The following is a 21,195-nucleotide window of genomic DNA, read 5'->3' on the forward strand; positions in this document are numbered from 1 at the left end:
ATCGCGTATAATTAATTTACGCGAATTATCACAATCGTGATTCTTCTAAAACGCGTTTATGAACTCACGCGTTTTAGATGAAACACGTTTGTGGTAAATCGCGTCTTTGAGCTGTAAGTGGGCGTTTTGGAGTTAAGACAGACATTTCGTATAACAAAAAAACCCTTTTTACAAGGTTTACAGGCGCAGACTTTTTTTGAAATTAGACACTTTATCACGGTCATTTTATCAAATTTCCCTATATGGAATCTTTATTTTATTTTATTTAATGTAACTTCATAAATACATCCCTCAATAATTTCATTTCTTACAAATTAATCCTCTACCTTTGAATACTGATTTTTTTTTCTTTTTCAAATTTTATTGATTATATATAGAAAGTGAATTCTTAATGTAGTAAATAGCATTGATTCAATTCTTAATTTATTTAACATTTTGAAAAAAAAAAATTAAATGTGGTAACAACAAATAAATATAATTATTTAAGATTTCTAATAAACGAGAACGAGAAATATCTTTAAAATGAGATATTTTTTTCTTATACAATTCATATCCTCGTTGGTTTAGACATAAAAGATCTTATTTATTCGACGCTCTGATACCATATTTTTATTTTTATTTGTGTAGGCCTTAATTGAACTCTCGACTATTGATAATTTTAACTTTTGATTTAGATTGAGTTGTCGTATGCATCAATAGAGTGGATTTATAGCCTATAGGGCATAACAATCTTTGTCAATATATATAGATAATTGCAAATAAATTTATTTCACGATTCTTCCATTAGTGGTGGTTATATTGACATAAAATAACAGTTATTGTAAATCACAAATATCCTATTTTAAAATAAAGTAGGTCGATAATTACTCAAAATCGTACTCGAAACCCTAAATAATATTGGAGGTAGAATCTTGATGAAATCTAAAACTAGATTTTCATTGAATATATGGATTGAAGACTTAAATGCGCGCAAAATAAAGTTTCGCACTCTAAAATTGTTTTTTTTTTTTTTTTTTCGTATTTCATTGTTCAATCAAATTAAATTTTCTTCTATTCAAATTTGAATTATTAAATTAAAATATCGATTTTTTTTTATAAAATTGATATATTTTGAGTTATAATATGAAGAAAAATAAAATTAGATAAATATATTATGAAATATAATATAAACCTGAAGACGGTAGAATTTACCAACCGTTTTTGAACAGCCGTCAACGAAGGTCTCAACTTTACTTTGAGAAAAGTAGAGAGAGAGAGAGGAAGAAAGGCGGGCAAGGGAGGAAGAGATAATATTTTAGAGAGAGAAAGGTTATCGGCGGTGAGAGACGGCCGGAATCATGAGCTCCGACGACGAAGCGGAAGTGGAAGTTGAATACATATCACTGAAAGATCTAAAGATGGAGATCAGTTGCGAAGACGGCTTATTCACTTTATGCTTCTGGTTGTTTCTTACAAGTCCTGTTTCGTATCCATTTACACTTCTTCAGCAGGTTGATTTCTCTCTTTACATCTTCTAACTACTATATCTCTTTCCGATTTGCGATCAAACTCAGTTTTAGTTCCACATTCTTAGTTATTCGTTCGAAATTATCACTCCTTGAAACCGATAGACGATACCTGCGTTTTCTGATTGCTTTCTTTGTATCTTCTTTACCTAACAGCTTCAACATTTGTAAGAAATTGGGAAGCTTTATTTTAAGTGAGGGTTTTTGCTTGTGTTAAATTGTTACCCTTATGTTTTGTTCTGCAGTTTTTACCGGATAATGCGGATGGAAGTCCTTTTATTTCTTTGGACGAGGAAAATATATTGACTCTCTCGCCATTGAATTCTCTGAATAAAGAATCTCAAGCTCCGGTTGTTACTGCCAATAAGGTTTTCCCTATTGGAGTATGGGTTCATGTGGGATGTGAGGTATGTGTTGAACTTCCTTTAGATTGTTTAGTTATCAATAAGTGGAAACCCTATGGTTTTAGCCTTGTTTTGTGTTTCCATTTTATGTAATTTGACTGTTAATTGTTTGAAATATGTCTCTTTTTTCTTAGACCTACAACTCCTTTGAGAACCTTGAATTGGAACAACAATGACCTTGATGTTGTTTGCTGCCTGTTCTTTTTTGTTTTCCCAATTTGTTTAACTTATGGAAACTGGTGTCATGACTTGTTTTTTAATGGTTCAGTTTCTTCACTATAAACACGAAATTCGATTAAAGATTCTCACTTTGAGTAAAGATTGTTGTTATCTTGGATTTGGGGAATTGGATCAGGGCAACTTTCTTTTTCTATTTCCTGAAACTTTGAGATGCTAATTTTTAGTGTTCAATTACAGATAACTTCTGATTGTATACGTCTTCACTACGACGGAGATATTGTTGGAGAGGTGCCTCTGAAATTCTCACCCAGCTTGAAAAATATGTCTTTGTCTGCTTTAGATGAAGATATTGGCAAGTCCAAATGCTATTTCCATAGCATAGAAGTCCTCTCTCCAGAATCATCAATGAAAGATCATCTCATCAAGGTAAAAACTGACTTCACATGTATTAAATTCTAGTTCCATTACTTTATTTTGAACGTTTTTTTCACAAGGATCGCTTGTTTTCTTCCTTTTTACTAGGATCCACCGCACCAGATTTTGATAGATCGCTCCACTACCTCTGAAATTGAAGAAGAAAATGATGGTGTATGGAGCATTGTTGGTGGGAAGGTAAGTTAAGCCTTTGAGATAACTATTTTAATTTTATTTTTTAGTATGAAATAATATGCTTACACGTTAAAAATAATCTGCAACAACTAGTAAATATCTTTTTTTGCAAAATCTCGTTGTAATTTCCCTACATATGCAAATGCAGGCATCATGTCGTCGGAATTTTTCAGTGGATGTTGTCCTACTTGATGTTTTCGGAAAACATGTCAACAAGGAAATGGAGGTTAAAATAAAATCTCCTGTCTTTATATATTTTCTAAATATATGAGAAATTATTATCTTCATTTAAGATAATTAATTTTGATTGTTATAGTTACTGTTTTATTTTTGAGAAAACGACAAACCATTTTATTAAAATCCAAAAAAAAAATAGCTTGCAAATTGAACTTGAAATGGAGAGCAAAGCGGGCTTTACCTTCAACACAACAAAAACTAAAGAAAAGTTCAACTATAATTCAAACACAACGTGAAATAAAAACTAAACATCGCATAGAAAATTTTTCTTGTCACATAATCAGTATTCTTCATGACTTGCTCACTATCGATGTTATCATTACTGTTTTATCTTGTTAGGTTGCTGCATCACTATTGTATGCAGACAATGGATGTCCCGTTCAACGTCCTAGCGATGCAGAAGCTCCTCTTTTAACAAGTCATGACGGAATTGAATTCACTTCCTTCGAAAGACCAAGTAAACTAATCAACGGCCGTGCTTCCTTTAAGCTCAAGATAACTCAGGTGCTTATGTTATGCATTTGTATTTTTGAAAAAATGAAAATTTCATTAGACCATAGTCAAAACGTGAAAGTCACGTAAACTATGATAAATATATGACCAAAATTCTTTTTTAGAGAAAAACCCATAGAGCAATTTATTGATAAGTGAGGAAAAAATTGACACTAACACGTCAAGAAAACTCCCAAGTTACCTAAAATGACCCGAGTCTACAAGGATAGTTCCCTTTGTATCATCATGATTTAATCAAAAAGAGAGAAATATGCCCACATACGTGCAAGTCATAACCTGTGTATGTCACGGTTCAAGAAAATAATCACAAAAGCTAGAAACTCGAAGAGGGACGTTTACTACAAATCATTTTCTTTTCCTAGCATCATAATTGATCCAGAAATATATGCGTTTTTGCTCTCTTTCCAGTTTCAATTTATCCTTCTTTTTTGAGGTGCTTATGTTATGTTGAATCAACAATTTCCCATTTTTCAACAAGGATAGTACATTCTAACATGTGATTTGTTTTTTGTTTGTTCTTATTTCAGCTTTCTTCCAAATGCGATAATAGGTTGTTCCTTATAAGGTTTGACGTTCCTGCAATGGGGGAATATCCTTTCCTCGAGGTATTCTCTTCTCCAATTCGATGTATTTCCAGGGGACGTAGTACACGAATCCCTCTAACATTCAAAAAACCGGGTTCTGCGACACATCTATTCAATGGATCCTCAGATATTGCTCATAATAGCAATGTACATGAGGCCAAATCAAGTCCTTCGTCAAAACGGGTCAAACTAGGTCAAGGGAATTCATTTTCAATGTATAAGTCTAGTCTTGCCTCAGACCAAGCAGATGAATGCAATTCTCATGCCGGTTCTCCTGATGAGGTAATATTAAATCATGTTGATTGTGGTTTAATAAAATGGCACAATGCTGTTTTCCCAAAACAAAAAAAAACATTGTTGATTGAATAACTCGGCCATAAGCCGCGCTGAAATTGTAGAAAGTCTTATATGTTAAGTAGATGATCCTAGTTTTCTATTCTTTTCTCTTTTACGTAGAATGATTGCACATATGAGAATAGATTAGAACAGAGGAGAAGAGAAGATAACGAGGATATGGGAAAATCTACATCTGATTCGGAGAGAAATTCGGATTTGAAGAGCATGTCAACCGGTAGCAGTTCAAATTCAGATTTGGCTATTTTTAAATACTGCTTGGGAGGGCTTAATGAGAGGGCAGTTATGCTCAAAGAAACAGCTATGTTAGCCTCTGAAAGACAGCTAATGGATTTTGCTCATCAGGTTTCCCTCTACTTGCAGTGCTCACACCATGGGTAAGTAGTTATAAATGATCAAAATTTTCTTGTCACGATTTCACACCAAAAAAAGGTCTTCATTTTCTTAATGGAAATAAGGGTAGTAATACTTTGTAAGGAATGTTAATGCTTCTTTCAGGCATCAAATAATGATAGCCAAAAGATTGACAGAGGAGGGAACAAAAGCATGGGATCTGATCACACGAGGTAACTCCCGTGTTAAGTGGGTGAACGTTGAGACCGAGATTAAAAGGCAATTCCAAATGATCTCTTGCAGCTCGAGGTCCTTAACACAACAGGTTTCTCTCTAGACTTCATATAGCTTTATCACTTTAAAAAAACAATCATTTTAAATTTTGAAGGAAAAGCATGTTTAGTTTGGTCTCGTAACTCTTCAACCGTCAATGTCGACTCAGCTGCCAACTCAACAAAATAATCAAATCCAAACTAACAGTTTTCCGAGACTATTCCAAAGAGCTTCTGTAAACAAGATAACAGTTATGCCAAAGATTTTGAGTCCTTGAATATTTTTTTGAAAGTAGGTCAACTATTATAGAAAAAAGATGTGAACACGAAATGTGTGCGCACTTTTTAACAATCTAGGGCAGAACAAAGAAGCAAAAAAGTCCCATCTTGTGCAAAGTCCTCCTTTCTTGATCGAAGCGCAAGTGTAGAGCCTTCTGTTATGCTCTTTTCCATTTAATCCACCACAGAACGAGAGGCATGCTTCTCCAATCTCCATTCAACGCTACTAGCCTCCAATGAACACCAACATGTCCATTGAACCCAAAAGTTTGTGTCTAATCGAGGCATGACCCACTGAAAGTTGAGAATAATCTGAAGTAGATTACAAATATCTAAGGTGAGTGCACAATGAAGCAGAGTGTGGTTGATTGACTCCTTGTTGCTATCACATAGGCAACATCTGTTATGTTAGCTGTTGCAAAACCTATTTTTCAAGAGTCAGAAAAATCCTTGAATGTATCTTTGATTGTTTGTGAATATCTTGTTTCAGGAAGCTTTTTAGGAATGTCCCTAATCTAGGAAAACCGATAGCTTGGATTTGAATCTTTGATCCTTTTGCCAATTTTTGTTGAGTTGACAGTGTCAATCCTTACTCAACTGCTGACATGTTATTGTGCTCATTTGGAAACACTGTCTAGGTCTGGGTTGATTCATATCAACGGTTTGTCTGGATTCAGAGTTCCAGACCTAAAGCCAGAAAGTGTTCTCAATCTTGACTCAACTGCTGGCATGTTATTTTGCTCATTTGGAAACACTTTCTACATCTTGGTCTTAATCCATATGTGAAACCATTAACAAATCTTTGAATATGTTTCTAACTAAGTTACTTTTCCAAACATGATCTCATTTCGATCCACATCCATACGAGTCTTAAGAGATACTCGATAGAAAAAGTGTCCAAATAAATTTATTAACTGTTTGTCTGAAACCCATAAAGTGTTTCCAATTATGTTTATGAATAGCTCAAAATTAAATGAAAGATTGTAATTGATTTGCCATTATTAAGGTTTTAGTTATTGCTAATCCTAGGACATGGAAATTCTGAGGAGAATTGGCGGGTGCGGGGAATTCGTGGCGTGTGAGGAGTTTGAGAAGATATGGTGTTGGCTATATCCGGTAGCTTTTACACTATCGAGACAATGGGTTAATGGATTATGGAATTCTACTGCATCAACAAAGTGGATAGAAGGGTTTATCACTAAGGAAGAAGCAGAATCTTCACTTCAAGGTGCTTGGGGAGTTCAAGATCCGGGAACATTTGTTCTTCGTTTCCCTACTTCTAGGAGCTGGCCTCATCCGGATGCTGGCAACTTGGTTGTCACTTATGTAGGAAAGGATTACACCATTCATCACAAGCTAATCTCAGTTGATCTTATTCAATACAGGTCTTTATACTTTCTATTTTTATTATTGTTTTCCATTCGAAAATCAAAACTCATATATCTTGTAAGTCGATTTTTGTAGGTATAATGAGAAGCAAGGGATTAATAATATTAGGTCACTTGAAGAAATGTTGCTTGAAGAACCCGATCTCTCCCAACTTGGAAGGCAAGTTACATAATATATCTATCTATCTCTTTATGTTGAAACTTGCTGCCATAAATTTATTTGGATTCACCTTTTTTCCATGTCATTTGGATGTGATTCTATATGAGATTATGTTAACTCATTTGGAAACACTTTCTGGAGGTGGATCTAGGTTTGGACGATAAAACATCTATAAATCTTCTTGAAAACATTTTTTTACGCGAATGTTGGTTTAAATATGATAATATTCTAGATAATAACTTACTTCGACATATATTCATAAAAATGTTTTCTCGTGTTCAGACCCAAATCCAACTTAGAAAGTGCTCCCAAATGAGTTCTCTTCTAGAACAAACTTAATTTGATATATATTCATAAAAATGTTTTCTCGTTCAGACTTGGATCTAGCTCTAGATCCAAATGAAGAACCGATTTGATATATGTTTAACATATTCCTTTGATTATGTTTGTAAATTTGATTTCAGGATCTTAAGAGCTGAGTAGATAGGAAGACCTGATTCCATCCATGATGTGTCTTTTTTAGTATTTCATTTTGTCATAATGAAGGAAAATACTTCTTTGTGGTAATGTACCTTTTACCTGTAACTAATTGGTCTTAGTGCTTATCCTACATTAAAAACTGTATTGTTTATTTAAGACTTGCAAATATTTATCATGGTAATATTATTTAAAGGGGACACTTAATTTTGGTCAAATTTCATTTTTGAAGTGTAACAAAGCTTCTAATTTCTTTTGAAAAAAAAATAAATTTTATTTTTAAGGAGATTGTCTGATCTCTTGGGTTTATTTCAATAAATCCAATTTTTACTAGGGAAAGTATATATAATTTTTCATCTTGAATAGTTTTTTTTATTATTATTAATAATTTTTTTTCTAACCTTTATTTGGTTAAACATTTTGTTATATGTCTATATAAATATTGCCTACCCTCTCCCAGTACATGTCCTTGAGAACCAAACTACTTTCCACAATTCCCTTACTAACCCTGTCTTTCTTTTTCATATTTTGATTTAAATTTTTTCTTTAAAATTAATTAAAGTATTTTAAATTACAAAAAAAATGAGTTGTGGGATAATGTTTAGCAAATGAAATTATGCAAAAGTTCTCAATAATTTATTTTTCATGCTAATTTTGAAGTATTATATATATATATTATATTATTATGTTACAATTAATAATATTATTTAAGCATTATTGTCCCTCCCATGCATAACATTAAAGCATTGTCCCTATCAGCTTGGAAACTCTAATATTGTATAAATAAATAAATAAATAACTTCTTGAATTGTACATTCATCTTTTTCATACAATTATTATTGTATTAAAAATATTGAAATCTTATTAATTAATAAGGACATGCATTTAGTTTTATTAGTATTTTAACCAAATATATGTACTAGCTTTCTCACCAATAATAATATTGTCTTTACTTATGAATTATTTAAATAAATTTTGAATTAGATTATATAAAAAAAATTAATTAGTGTTGATATTGAGAAAATGATTTTTTTTATAATTTTTTAAAAATGTATTAATATATAGATTAGTGGTGGATAAATCATAAATGAAACAACTAAACCAAAAAACTACTTAAATGAGATAAAAAAAAAAATTTAAACATTTTCATTTGTTTATTAACTTATAATTATTTCAAGAGAAAAAAAGTCAAATTATATTCATGATATTAAATTAATAAATTATTTTTTTAATTAAAAAACTAGTATGACTTTAAAACTTGTGACCTCAAAATTCGAATACTAAATAAGTTTAAACGTTCCTCTTAATATATTATTATTACTATTTTTAAAATATTACCTTTTAAATTTTAATAAAAAATTGTATAACTAAAATTTTATGAATAATTTATTAATAAAAAATTTAATCCATTAGTCATGAATTGTTTACTATAAAGAAAGAGAATATCGAATAAAATGAGATTACATTTTTTTTTGTTAGGTTAAGGCCATCTTCAACCGCATATGCGAACGCATCACCATTTTTTTTTCTAACCGTGGCAAAAATTTTCTCTCTAAAAAGCATACATATGCGTATTTCCTGTTCATTTTGCAAAATCTTTTATAAAATTTTAAATAAGTCCTTGAAATATATAAACTCTTTAATTTAAATATTAAACTTGTTTATATAAATTATTTGAAACATTTCATTTGGTCTTTTAATTTTTAATTTTTAATTTTAAGATAAAAAGTTATAATATTTTTAAATGTATAATTAAATTACTAAATTGTATTATACTTGAAATTTTATCTATTTTTTATATTTTATATTTTTACGTTATATTTTATAATTTAAATTTTAATATAATATGTTTGTTTATTTAAATATATTATTGAATTATTTTGTTGGTTATGAATTAGTGATATATAATTAATTTTATCTTAATTTTAGTAAAAAATTGAGAAAAGATTATGACTAAATATGTAAAGTTGATAAATATATAAATAATATTAATAAAGTTAAAAAGTTAGTAAAAGAAAGAAATATTTTAAAAATATTCTTTTGAGTTTGGAAATGAGTTTTTAGGTTGGAGATGAATTAGTATTTGATGTGACCTACTGTATTTTGAGTTTGAGAATGAATTTGTGGGTTGGAGATGATCTAATATCATAGTTTTGAAACTTAGCTCGATCATCAACCCGGTGAAGGAATTGAGTCACTGTATTACTTGTTCAGCCGGTAGGTCAATTAGTTAAACCAGTGTATTTCATATAATAATAAAATAATACAAAATAATAAAAATTCATCAAATTATTTTTACAATAATAATCAAAGTAGAGATCTGTTCTAAAAAAAAGTATAGATTAAAATTCAGAATATTGTTTCGCAATTACAATATGTTCATTGCCTCTATTAGGGACAACACAATTAAAATAAACATAAACTCTTTTGATCTAGAATTAGAAATCGGTAATCTACCCACATGAAACTAGAAATAGGTAAACTTAATGAGAACTAAAAAAATGGGGAGAGGGGAAATGAGAGAGTGATAAAAGAGAAAAAAAAGAAGTGATTTTTTTTAAAAAACAAAAATAGGATAAACCCGATAAGTTAACTCGGGCTGCTGGATTTCCAGTCCAACCGACGGGTTGACCGAATTTAACTGAGTTGATTGCATTTTTTATTTTTTTTATCAGCCCGGTTTGACGATCGGTTCACCGAGTTTGTCAGTCCGACCGATGGATTGAGTCTGAGTCGGGTTTCAAAACTATGGACAATGCAATTAGAAAAAATATTGTGACAATATTTTAAATATTTTTTTTTATAAGATATTGATGTTCATCTAGTTGAAGCTTAATTAAATGTGCAATATCATTTTCAGTCAAAATTATATATCTATTAGAATTTGATTGACTAGATATTCTATTATATTATTAATATTACAAGTATTATTTTCATATCAATTTTAAATAATATAAATAAAATTACTAAAAAGGAGTTTTATGATAAACAGCTAGTTCATTTAGGATGTATAAGAATGAAACACGTGGCAGATGGAAAAGACTTCTGATCACTCAATTTCCGAGTCTTGGCAAGCATCCGACCGTCAATTCTTGTGGCAACTAGAAGATTGTGTTTTTTTTTTCATATGAAAGAAGTTTCCTAATTTATATTTGACTGCTGGATAAGGCGTTTGGCTGCCGTTCTCTCTCTAGTCCATAAACTTTCTTGTCCTAATTGAAAGATCCCACCTTTTTCTTCTTTTTTTTATTTTCTCTCAGATAACTCTGATCACAAATTAGAGAAGCTTTACTAGAATTAGAAGAAAACGTATGTGGGCTTTCGCAAATCACACTTCTTAGTTGAGTCTCTCTCTCTCTCTCACTTTCGTCTTCCTTCTGCTGCGGTGGAAAGAGAACTCTGAAAGTCATTTAAGAATCTTCGAATTTCAATCTTTCCCCATTTCTATCTTTCTATTTCATGCTTCAAGTGTTGGGGGAAATGGGAAATTGAGCTTGTTTCTGAATTGGGTGTTTACTTCGGAAAAGAGAAAAAATTTATCGGAATTTAGTTTTGGGGGAGTTGCAGATGATGATGTCAATGACATGCCGTAATCTTGAGTTCGGACGAACTGGGTTGGATTTGGTTTCTTGTGGGTGTTCTTCTCCCAATGGTTCCTCCAATGACGGATTTTATTCGAGAAACTACTCCAAGGGTATTCTGAAGAGGTCTAACAGAGGCAATCGATGTCGGAAATTGGTCTGTTTCAGGCGTGATTCATTTCCATGCCGTGTTTTCTCTACAAAGACTCCCGGGACTTTGCTTAATGGTATTTTGCCTTGTTTTTTTTTTGTTTTTTTACATTTTGCTTGAATCCGTATTTGAATGTATGCAAGCTGTATGAATAAATGTCTGAATAGGAATTTGAGTTTGAATTTGAATTTGATTTTCTGATCTTCTATTGTTAATCTGGTGATGTCTTAGGGATATCTGCTGGTCTTCCTGAGATATTGGAACCCAGAAGGAGTATACCTTTGGCGAATTTGTTTGAAGTTGTTGCAGATGACCTGCTGACACTGAACAAGAATCTTAAATCAGTGAGTAAAAGCTTACATCAGATCTAGTTTTCTTTGTTTGTCATTGGTTTAGCAAAAAGAAAGAATCTTTATTGAAGGGGAATTGTTGGGAATTGCTGCCAAGGTTTTTTAAATGAATTTTTTGATGAATCCTAGCAAAGTTGGAACTTTATGCAGATGAACTTCTATTATTTCAATTGATAAATCTTGAATGATGGTAGAAATACCCACTCTAGTGAAAGGATTACTAGTTACTACCTTGAGTATCAATGGTTTTGTTTCTCATTGAATCCACCAGATTGAATTGGGAGATCATGTTGGTGGTGGATACCATGGTAACCAGATAAGGTTTTTAGATTTTTCCAATGTTTGACTAAGAGGATTTGGGAGATTATTATAGATGTTAGAATTTTGGAGTGATTGAGGATCTTGCTGTAGTCAAAATTTTGTTCTTTTTTTTTGGGGGGTGTTGATTGCCTTGCATCATGAATGTTCAGATAGGAGTTTCTCCTCAAGATTCATGGTTTAGTTAAGATTTTGCTTCGATTTTGTCTTTGTTTTGTAGATTGTTGGTGCAGAAAATCCGGTTTTGATGTCTGCTGCAGAGCAGATATTTGGTGCTGGTGGGAAGAGGATGAGGCCAGCTTTAGTCTTCCTGGTATCAAGAGCCACAGCAGAAATTGCTGGTTTGAGGTTAAAATTATTCATTACCTCTCACAACATTAAAATAAAAAGAAAAGATTTTCATGTTTCATGTTTCTATTCTTGCGACTCTTAGGGATCTCACCACGAAACACAGGCGTTTGGCTGAGATCATTGAAATGATTCACACTGCAAGTTTGATTCATGATGATGTATTAGATGAAAGTGACATGAGAAGAGGTTTGTTCATCTTTTCAATCTGTTCTAGTTTTGAATATGTTGGCTGCCTATTTGGATTTGTTTCTCACTCGGGTCATTGATCGGGTCGGATCCTATTTCAAATCCAAACTATAAATTTGGATATGTCTAAAAAAGGTGCGCTGTCTGATTAGGCTCCTTGAAGGTGAGGGCAAAAGTGGTCTAGATTGTTGGATCGTCCATTGAGTATCTTAGCCAGTCACACCTTTATACCATTGCCTTGTTTGATGTGGGTTATTTGGGATTATTTTCAAATAATTCAAATCTATTATCACGTCAATTAAAATACTAAAACTAAAGTACCCTTAAGCCTTGTTCGAATTTTTGTTATTTTGATAACTAGTAGGTTATTTTCAAATAATCTTCTTGAGTATAGATAGTTGAAAAGTAAGTTATTTGAGTAAAAGAAAGAAATAGAGAGTATCTTCATTGATGGTTATAATGAGAGTGATTGATAATCATGGATGGTGGGTTATTTGAGATTAAACCCAAATAACCCATATCGAAAAAAGTCTAAACTTTATTTCTTTTCAACATTTTAATATAGTAAAAGTACCCCAAATAATCCATTTCTTATATCAAACAAGTATCTTTTTTTCAAACAACCCCATATGAGTCTGGTTTATAAGGTTCTATGCCTTCTTCTTTTCTTTTTTGCAGGCAAGGAAACTGTTCACCAAATTTACGGCACAAGAGTCGCAGTATTAGCCGGGGATTTCATGTTTGCTCAATCTTCATGGTATTTGGCCAACCTCGAAAATCTCGAAGTCATAAAACTCATCAGCCAGGTAACAAAAAAATAAAGAAAAGAAAAACTGTTTTACATGTCATTATCCATATCCTTATATTTTTTCTTTCCATACCTGTTTTGGACCCGTCTGGCAGGTTATTAAAGATTTCGCCAGCGGCGAAATAAAGCAAGCGTCGAGTTTATTCGACTGCGACGTGGAACTCGAAGAATATCTAATAAAGAGTTACTACAAAACCGCATCCTTAATCGCAGCCAGCACAAAAGGATCCTCAATTTTCAGCGGCGTAGAAAGTGATATCAGCGAACAGATGTACCAATATGGTAAAAACCTTGGTTTATCGTTCCAAGTTGTGGACGATATTCTAGACTTCACTCAATCAGCAGAGCAGTTGGGAAAACCAGCTGGAAGTGATTTGGCTAAAGGGAACTTAACTGCTCCTGTTATTTTCGCTTTGGAGAAGCAACCAAGGCTGAGGGATCTAATTGAATCTGAATTCTGCGAAACCGGTTCTTTAGATGAAGCTATCGGGTTAGTGAAGAGTTGTGGCGGGATTGATAGAGCTAGAGATTTAGCAAAAGAGAAAGCAGATCTTGCTATTCAAAATCTTCAGTGTTTGCCTCAAAGTGAGTTTAGGTTGGCTCTTGAAGGGATGGTGATGTTTAATCTCGAGAGGATAGATTGAACGAAAGTTTCGAGCACAAATGAAAACAAAAAAGGTTTTTGGAAGAAGGGTTGAAACAAGATGATTGAATCCTAGTACAGATTATAAGTAGTTTGTTTTGTGATTCATTTATGTGTTCATAAGAGAAGCAAATACCAAATGACTTCTGTTCTTAATTTATAACATAATATATAATATATATATATTCTTTTCTTTTTTTGAATAAATTTTGTATCTTTTGCTCCTCCATTAAAACACTTCATGAGCTTCCAAAAATCATTGTAATTTGGTTGAGATTAATAGCCATAAAAACAAAGGGAGCAAAGTGTTATCCCTTGTTTGTCCTTTTCAAATTCTTTTGTTTTGTATAAATTATTGAGAATTATGTTATTTGAGTGAAAAATATTAAAGATGAGTAAAAATATATTAAGAATAAATATATAAGTTGTTAAGTGAAGATATTTTAATAATATGATTGTTGATTTGAAGAGAATTATTTAAAATTAATTTAAAGAAACACATATAATAAAGTAGAGGAATAATGAATCAAATTGAAGCTGAATGTAACCATGACAAATAATGGCAACAATCAAACTAGAAGAGAAATTTCAAATTGTCTTAAAAATAATAATGAGAAATTCAAATCACAAACAAATCTTGAAAAGGCTCCTTGAAGATCATTCCATCTTTTAAGGAAAAACAAAACCTAGAATCCCATCAACTAATTTAAAATGCTTATGTCAAGGTAATCAATTACTAATATAATATTTGAAATAATCTCTTAAAAAAATTAATATTTATAAAAAAAATATAAACAAATTTATAAATATATATATTTATTTAATTTATATTTTAAAATATTATCTCATCTAAATTAAATAATTAAAAAAAATATATATTTTAAAAATTCAAACCATAATTAAACACAATTTTATTTATTTATTTATTTTTGACTTTATTCGATTTAAGTTATTTCAATAACTCAAATTCCCACAAGTTTTTACTTCAGATTTTTTTACTACTATCCTTGCCTTGTTCAGGATTCTCCACGGTAGAGTACCATTTATACCAATATTCATTATTCTTTAATATAATATATTAAAAATTATAAAAAAAATTATATAAACTTTTTAATATAATATATTGAAATTTTATATTTTACAAAGAAATAAACTCAAACTCTTATAAAATTTAATAAATAAATAAATATACTTGTGATTTTATATGTTTAATTATGTTTATAGTGTTCGGGACAAAATCGGAGATCGAAACGTTGGGCGGGGTCACAAATATCATCCCCGCCTCATCCCCGGTCAACTGTCCCACATGAGGCAATTCAGTTTTGGTTACTGCGGGGCGGTTTCAAATATTCATCCTTAATTACTTCAATCAATTCATTAACCAAAATATTAAATACTTTTATTTTTAATTTTATTATTAAATATTAATACCATTTAAGTTTTTTTTATTAAAAAAATTCAAAACTTTTTCAAAATTAGCACAAATCATTATTTTTCAAATAACTCTTACATTCATTTTAAAAAATTAAATTTATTTTAATATTATATATTAATACATTTTTAAGTCTTTTTATTCAAAAAAAAAAAATTAAAAAAATATAAAAATTCACCCCTTATAAATTAACACTCAACATTTTTTAAAATAAAATGAATTTATCAATACAAGCTAAGTAAACATTTTTCTTATTTAAATTCATTTTTTTAAATAAATAAATAAAATTGTTTCTATGTAGGACCTATTATTTTGGTTTATTTCATCAAGAGGCAAAATTTATACTTAATTTCTAAGAGAAAGATATCAAATTGGGGATTAGAAAAGGAAGTTATTAAGACTTCTCAAGTGAAATGAGATCAAACAACAAAAACCCAGAAGCCCTTCAAGTAAAATGTACTCCCTTTAGGCACTATACAATGGCTAAAGAGAGGAAATTGGATAAACCCATCATCTATATTCTCAGCTAAGACACGAAAGAGGGGAAATTGGACAAACCCATCATCTATATTCTCAACTAAGACGAAGGAGAACAAGATAGCGATGGCATTGCTTCGGTACATAGGGCAATGGAGGAACAACGCCAAAGAAGCATTAGATCGAACGATGATAGTTGTAAAATTCCTCTGCTTGCTCCATGTTACAGACACCTATCTCTGTTCCCCAACCATCGTAAGCATACGTTCTCTCTTGCCTTCTTCTATCGCAAAACTTGTAGATTGAGAACGTATCTGATGTTTATCAGGTCTACGGTCCCAGTATGCTTCCAACCTTCAATCTGACTGGCGATGTTGTATTGGTCGATTACATTTCTCATCGGCTAGGTAGAGTTGGTCCTGGTGATATTGTTCTGGTTCGCTCGCCTGAAAATCCTAGAAGAATGGTTGTCAAGCGTATTTTGGCTATGGGTGGTGATACAATAACTTTCCAGGTCGATCCACGGAATAGTGAAAGATGCAGGACTATTGTGGTATTTTCAATTACTCTTCTATTTTCAATTTGTGTGATTCAAGGTTTTATCAAGTTGTGATTAATTCTCCATTATAGAGTTTTAGCTGAACAATTGGTTCCATTTGGAAATACATGGATTCAAAAATTCTGGCTTGAATTCAACCATGGTTTCTCAATTTGATTTGGATACAGAAAAACATAAATATAAGTGTTTTCAAATTGGGATATGTTTTCTTTAGACCAAAAGACCTATCTTCATTATTCACATTTTCGAGTTCATCTAGCTATTTCACCAGTCTTTGCTTCTTCCTCATCTGTCTCATCCTTGTGATGATCAAACATGGTTTGTTTCACAATTTGTATACTTTGCATTAACCATTTATAAGAAGTGACATTACTCTTAACTAGGCTTGTATTTTATTTTTTTTTTGAGAAAAGATTTGTGAATTTATTATAGGTGCCCAAGGGGCATGTTTGGATTCAAGGAGATAACATTTATCTGTCTAAAGATTCAAGGAGTTTTGGACCTGTTCCTTATGGCCTTATTAAAGGGAAAGTGTACAGTCGAGTAAGTATCTCTTTCTTAATATGTGTTTCCATATGTTGTACATTTATCCGGTTCGTCGAAACAAGTTGTCCTTCACTCCTTTCTAAAGGATCTTTATTAACTTGACAAAATTGTAGTTGGGATAAACCACCTCTAGTTGTCCTTTCTAAAGGATCTTTACTAACTTGACAAAATTGTAGTTGGGATAAACCACCTCTAGTTCGTTTTTCTTTTGGGGAAAGGCAGTGCTTTTTTTTAGATCCCAACAGATTAGTATATGAGTTAGGAAACTTAACCCTATATCCTACTTGTTTATTTGTGTGCGACCAAGGTTTATTCCCCAGAGAAAACTAGCACGATCCCTCACTGCGATAACCTCCCACTTAATTTAGAGCGTTCTTAGAGGGAATCGAACATGTCTCATTTGATCTCTTAGGCAAGTCTCTTTGCACTTGAGCTACTCTTGTGGGGTAATGCAACAAATGTGCAGGCATTTGAGAATGCAAGAGAAGAGGTTATGTCCAATAGTTTTGTTTGACCTCTACAATCTATTATGCCAAACAAGACAATCTTAGTCCAAAATCTTCATGGTCATTGAAAGAATCTTTCTTTAGACATGAACTTTAAGCTTTTAACCACCTTATTAATCTATTATATATGAACACTAGAACAAAGCCATCTACCTTAGCTTGCTTCTGAATAATCAATCGCTTAGGGAATTTTCCTCTATATGGAAACCATGTCCAATTTGAATAAATTATTGGTGATTTAGAGGTTGTTTGAGTTATTTGGGATTAAAAAATAAACTGGTTTATAAAAAATCTCAGGCCTAAAAGACCATTTTCCCTTATAAATCAGTAAATTTTAAGTAGTGATTTTGGTTTATTTGATGTGATAATGATTAGCTTCATTTAGAAATATCTTTCGAGATGAGATCAAATCTGAAAACAGTATATGGACTTCGTCTTACTCAAATTAAAAAATTAGTTGCTGGTTCATTTGTCAGTTCCAGATCCAGATTAAAAAACAGAAGTTTGAACTCTCTTTATTTTGGGTCTTATCTTTTGATTTGTAGGTATGGCCACCCAATGGTTTTGGGTTCCTGGAATGATCATTGAAAACTACAAGGTTTGTTGGTCTAAAGGTACATTTTCAAAAAATCATTTTCTTGGATGCAACTGCCGATCATTTTAGTGCTGAATGGGGAAAGCTATTGCCATTTTTGTTCCCAAACAGTGGGAAAATGTGGCCTCCTACAAAAGGGAAGAACATAAAGTTTTTGTTTTCCCTCTTGCCAATTCCTTTTGTATATTCTCTTATTCGACTTCTTTTGCATCTTCAACCCAAATTTCCATGATCCTGATGTGGTGAAGATGACTTTTGTAACTAAGAGACAAGTCAACAGTTAGGGTTTATAACTCTTCTTCAATTACTTCACCTAGCTTTAGAACTTTGTTTCATTTATGCAAACATTCTATTTTGTGACCCTAAATACTTCGGTCAATTCCGTTAGAAATTGCAATAATAACGATAAATATACGAAAAAAAGCACGAGATTTATGTCTTTGTGGAATCGTCAATTTTATAGATATTTCTTTATATCATCTCTATTTATAAATAGTCATTAAGACATAAATTCTATATAATAAGTTTAAACATATATATTCTTAACAATGTTTGAATATAAATTTTTTTCTTTTGTTTTTTAAATAAAAATCTTGTCACATTATAGGAACATGTCTATTTTATTAGTATGAAATTATAAAGGTGTGAATCAAATAGGATAGTTTAAATTTTATTGATAAGTTTTACATTGAAGTGAGAGCTTTTTTGAAGTTATGCTAATTTTTTTTTTGAATTTTTAAAAAGAAAAAACTATAAAAGTGTGGTATGATGAGTTTATAGTCTAATGAACTAAATAATACTTTTTTATTATTATTGTTATTTATGTTTATTAATCTCCAATTTGTAATAAAAAGTTAACTTTTTATTTATCACCTCAATGCTCATCATCTTTCAAAACAATCTTTCTACCAAATTAAGTAAGCAATCATATTATAATTTGAATCAATGTTATGTTTTCTCTCTTCTAGCTCAATATATAATTTATGTGACCATTAATGAATATAATATATATATATATATATATATATTTCATCACATTCTCATGAGAAACATCTTGAAAGGTAAAACTGATTCAAATTATAATTTGATTTCTTACTTAATTTGGTATACAGATTATTTTTTAATTATTACCCAAATTACCTTTTTCTTATATAAAATTAAAAAGTCATAAAATTTGATAAATAAAAACAGAGGTTCAATGTATTTTCACTGAAATTAAATCCCCTTGCTGATAAGAAAAACATGAAATCATGTATATATTGACGTGAACTATAATATGAGAAATTTATTCTTGTTGCTTTTTCACAATCTACAACCTGTCAAGATTTCATCACAAAGAGCTGTTTTATTCGCCATCTCTCACTCTTTGCAAATAATCTAAAAGAACCTTTTCCTTTTCTGCTTTCGTTACAACATTCATTCATCAAGTCTTCTAAACTGAGGCGAGCTCGGCATTATCTTGCAATCCGCAAACCATATTTGCTGGAACTGCAACATCAATCATCTTCGGGTATCCCAATTTCAGATCTGTGTATATTTTGGTCAAAATTAGCCAAAAAAACTGTATAAACAAAGATCTAAATCTCATCAGTCCATAAACTTACTTGCCATGATGTTCTTAAATGTTTCCTGCAAAACCAGAAAACCAATCTTTTTGTTCAGAGAAGGAACAAGAAGTGCATATTTACAAGTTGTAGGAGAATCACCTCATCTTTTGTGAGGCGAGGATTATAAAGCATCTCTTCTTCAACTGTAGTAAACTGGAAATAGAGTGATTTCAGATAATGTTAACTGAAGTTGTTTATTTAGCATACATTAAGGAAAAACATGTATAGAACTTACAGTGAAACCTTTGTAATCATGAGCAGGATACAGAAGAGTGTCTTTGGGGAGAGTAAATATCTGTTCATTGAATAAAACAACTTTTTTTTGAAATTTAATAGATATATGATAACAAGAAATTTGAATAGATTTCCGATTATCTCCTTGCCTGCGATTGAACTGACTTGTAAAGTTGCTCTGCACTTCCACCCTGGTAAAAAAAACAAATAAAAATCCCACGAGTTTCTAACTATAACCAATTTATTGTAGAATCAAACTGCAGAAGTTAGTAATGAGATTTAACAAGTTTTACTAAGGACCCTAATACCTGAAAATCTGTTCTTCCACATCCTCTTATTAACAAAGTATCGCCAGTAAAAGCTCTTCTCGGATTAGGTTGATCAGGCGCATCTCCTGTAACATAGGTAAGACATCCTACAGTATGACCAGGAGTGGCACGAACCTAGAATCGAAGAAAGCATTAATCGAAATGATCCAAAGACAATGACAAGAATGTGACGATTTACCTCCAAAAACAGATTTCCAAAATAGATTTTGTCACCATGTTCAACAAAAAGATCAGCTTTCGCATTGCTTGATTTAGCTATAACCGATTTCACATCAGGAAGCTTAGTCTGAAAACATAAAAATTGAATCAAGCAATTACCCAAGTTCTCTAGAGGATGAATTAACCAAATGTGATGAAATAAAAACCTTAATTAGACCAGTTCCAGTTACATGATCAGCATGAACATGAGTGTTGATAGCATAAATTAGCTTCAAACCCAACTCTTTAACAAGAGAAATATCCCTGTCAACTGTCCTGTCAACTGGATCAACCAACTACAATAGAACAAATAATCACATCAGAAGTAGAACTCTGATCTTTTGACCCTAACAACACATCTAAGTCAAACAAGATTGATCAAATACAAATTTAAACAAATACCCAATTCATTAAAGCAAGAAATTTCAAAATTGAACCAAGAGTAGGCTAGAGAATGCACATACCAGAGCGGGTTTATCAGGATGGGAGTGATCGGCGAGAAGGTAAGTATAGGTGGAAGATTCCTTCTCGAAGAGTTGACGGAACAATAGTTTTGGAGGTTGGGAAGAAGATGAAAATGAGGCCATTTGTGATCTGGGTTTGGCTATGGAGGCAGAGATTGAAGGGGAAAGAAAGGAGGTTGATTTGGGTCTTGAATGGAGAGAAAACTCGGTGGAGGAGTATATGAAGGAAAGCCGGATTGAACGGAGTAACATTTGGCTTCGTCTTGATGCTGAATCGTCGATGAAATCAATAACAATTAATATTCAAGATTTTGCAATAACAATTCTCTCTCTCTCTCTTTAGTGATGCAGTCAGCCGTCCAGTTTATCCCATGTCCCCAATCCAAAACCTTTGGAATTGCTCGCCGTCGGCTCGCCGGTGATTTTTTTTTCTTAATTTTTCTTTTACAAAAAAATTATTTTTTTATTAAATTTAATTTAATTCAAAGTTATATATATAATTATAATTAACAAATAATACAAAATAACAACCAAAAATAAAATTAAAAATTCCTTCAAAGACAAA

General features: G+C 31.5%; 4 protein-coding genes across 4 annotated transcripts; 3 read left to right on the forward strand and 1 right to left on the reverse strand.

Annotated features, from left to right (window-relative positions):
* Nucleotides 1–1,207: 1,207 nt before the first annotated feature.
* LOC124945319 (SH2 domain-containing protein A-like) lies at nucleotides 1,208–7,502 on the forward strand. Its single transcript, XM_047485729.1, has 12 exons — nucleotides 1,208–1,490; nucleotides 1,751–1,912; nucleotides 2,327–2,515; nucleotides 2,612–2,701; nucleotides 2,847–2,924; nucleotides 3,275–3,439; nucleotides 3,976–4,314; nucleotides 4,489–4,763; nucleotides 4,885–5,044; nucleotides 6,300–6,655; nucleotides 6,735–6,818; nucleotides 7,283–7,502. Exons 1-12 carry the CDS (start codon nucleotides 1,338–1,340, stop codon nucleotides 7,299–7,301), a joined length of 2,070 nt encoding a protein of 689 aa, XP_047341685.1. The 5' UTR covers nucleotides 1,208–1,337; the 3' UTR covers nucleotides 7,302–7,502.
* Nucleotides 7,503–10,491: 2,989 nt separating this feature from the next.
* Nucleotides 10,492–13,890, forward strand: LOC124945066 (solanesyl diphosphate synthase 2, chloroplastic). Its single transcript, XM_047485437.1, has 6 exons — nucleotides 10,492–11,103; nucleotides 11,259–11,371; nucleotides 11,916–12,043; nucleotides 12,129–12,232; nucleotides 12,911–13,038; nucleotides 13,136–13,890. The coding sequence occupies exons 1-6, from the start codon at nucleotides 10,863–10,865 to the stop codon at nucleotides 13,682–13,684; spliced, it is 1,263 nt and encodes a 420-aa protein (XP_047341393.1). The 5' UTR covers nucleotides 10,492–10,862; the 3' UTR covers nucleotides 13,685–13,890.
* Nucleotides 13,891–15,543: 1,653 nt separating this feature from the next.
* On the forward strand, nucleotides 15,544–18,160 carry LOC124945786 (mitochondrial inner membrane protease subunit 1). The gene is made up of 4 exons (XM_047486280.1): nucleotides 15,544–15,847; nucleotides 15,921–16,145; nucleotides 16,584–16,694; nucleotides 17,749–18,160. Exons 1-4 carry the CDS (start codon nucleotides 15,719–15,721, stop codon nucleotides 17,782–17,784), a joined length of 501 nt encoding a protein of 166 aa, XP_047342236.1. The 5' UTR covers nucleotides 15,544–15,718; the 3' UTR covers nucleotides 17,785–18,160.
* An 867-nt stretch (nucleotides 18,161–19,027) lies between these two features.
* LOC124945548 (persulfide dioxygenase ETHE1 homolog, mitochondrial) lies at nucleotides 19,028–20,994 on the reverse strand. The gene is made up of 9 exons (XM_047486002.1): nucleotides 20,631–20,994; nucleotides 20,334–20,462; nucleotides 20,147–20,254; nucleotides 19,948–20,082; nucleotides 19,789–19,830; nucleotides 19,641–19,700; nucleotides 19,505–19,558; nucleotides 19,403–19,427; nucleotides 19,028–19,325 (listed from the first exon to the last, which is right to left on the reverse strand). The coding sequence occupies exons 1-9, from the start codon at nucleotides 20,880–20,882 to the stop codon at nucleotides 19,231–19,233; spliced, it is 900 nt and encodes a 299-aa protein (XP_047341958.1). The 5' UTR covers nucleotides 20,883–20,994; the 3' UTR covers nucleotides 19,028–19,230.
* Nucleotides 20,995–21,195: the final 201 nt, after the last annotated feature.

Source organism: Impatiens glandulifera, chromosome 7 (assembly GCF_907164915.1).
Source record: "Impatiens glandulifera chromosome 7, dImpGla2.1, whole genome shotgun sequence".
NCBI lineage: Eukaryota > Viridiplantae > Streptophyta > Magnoliopsida > Ericales > Balsaminaceae > Impatiens > Impatiens glandulifera.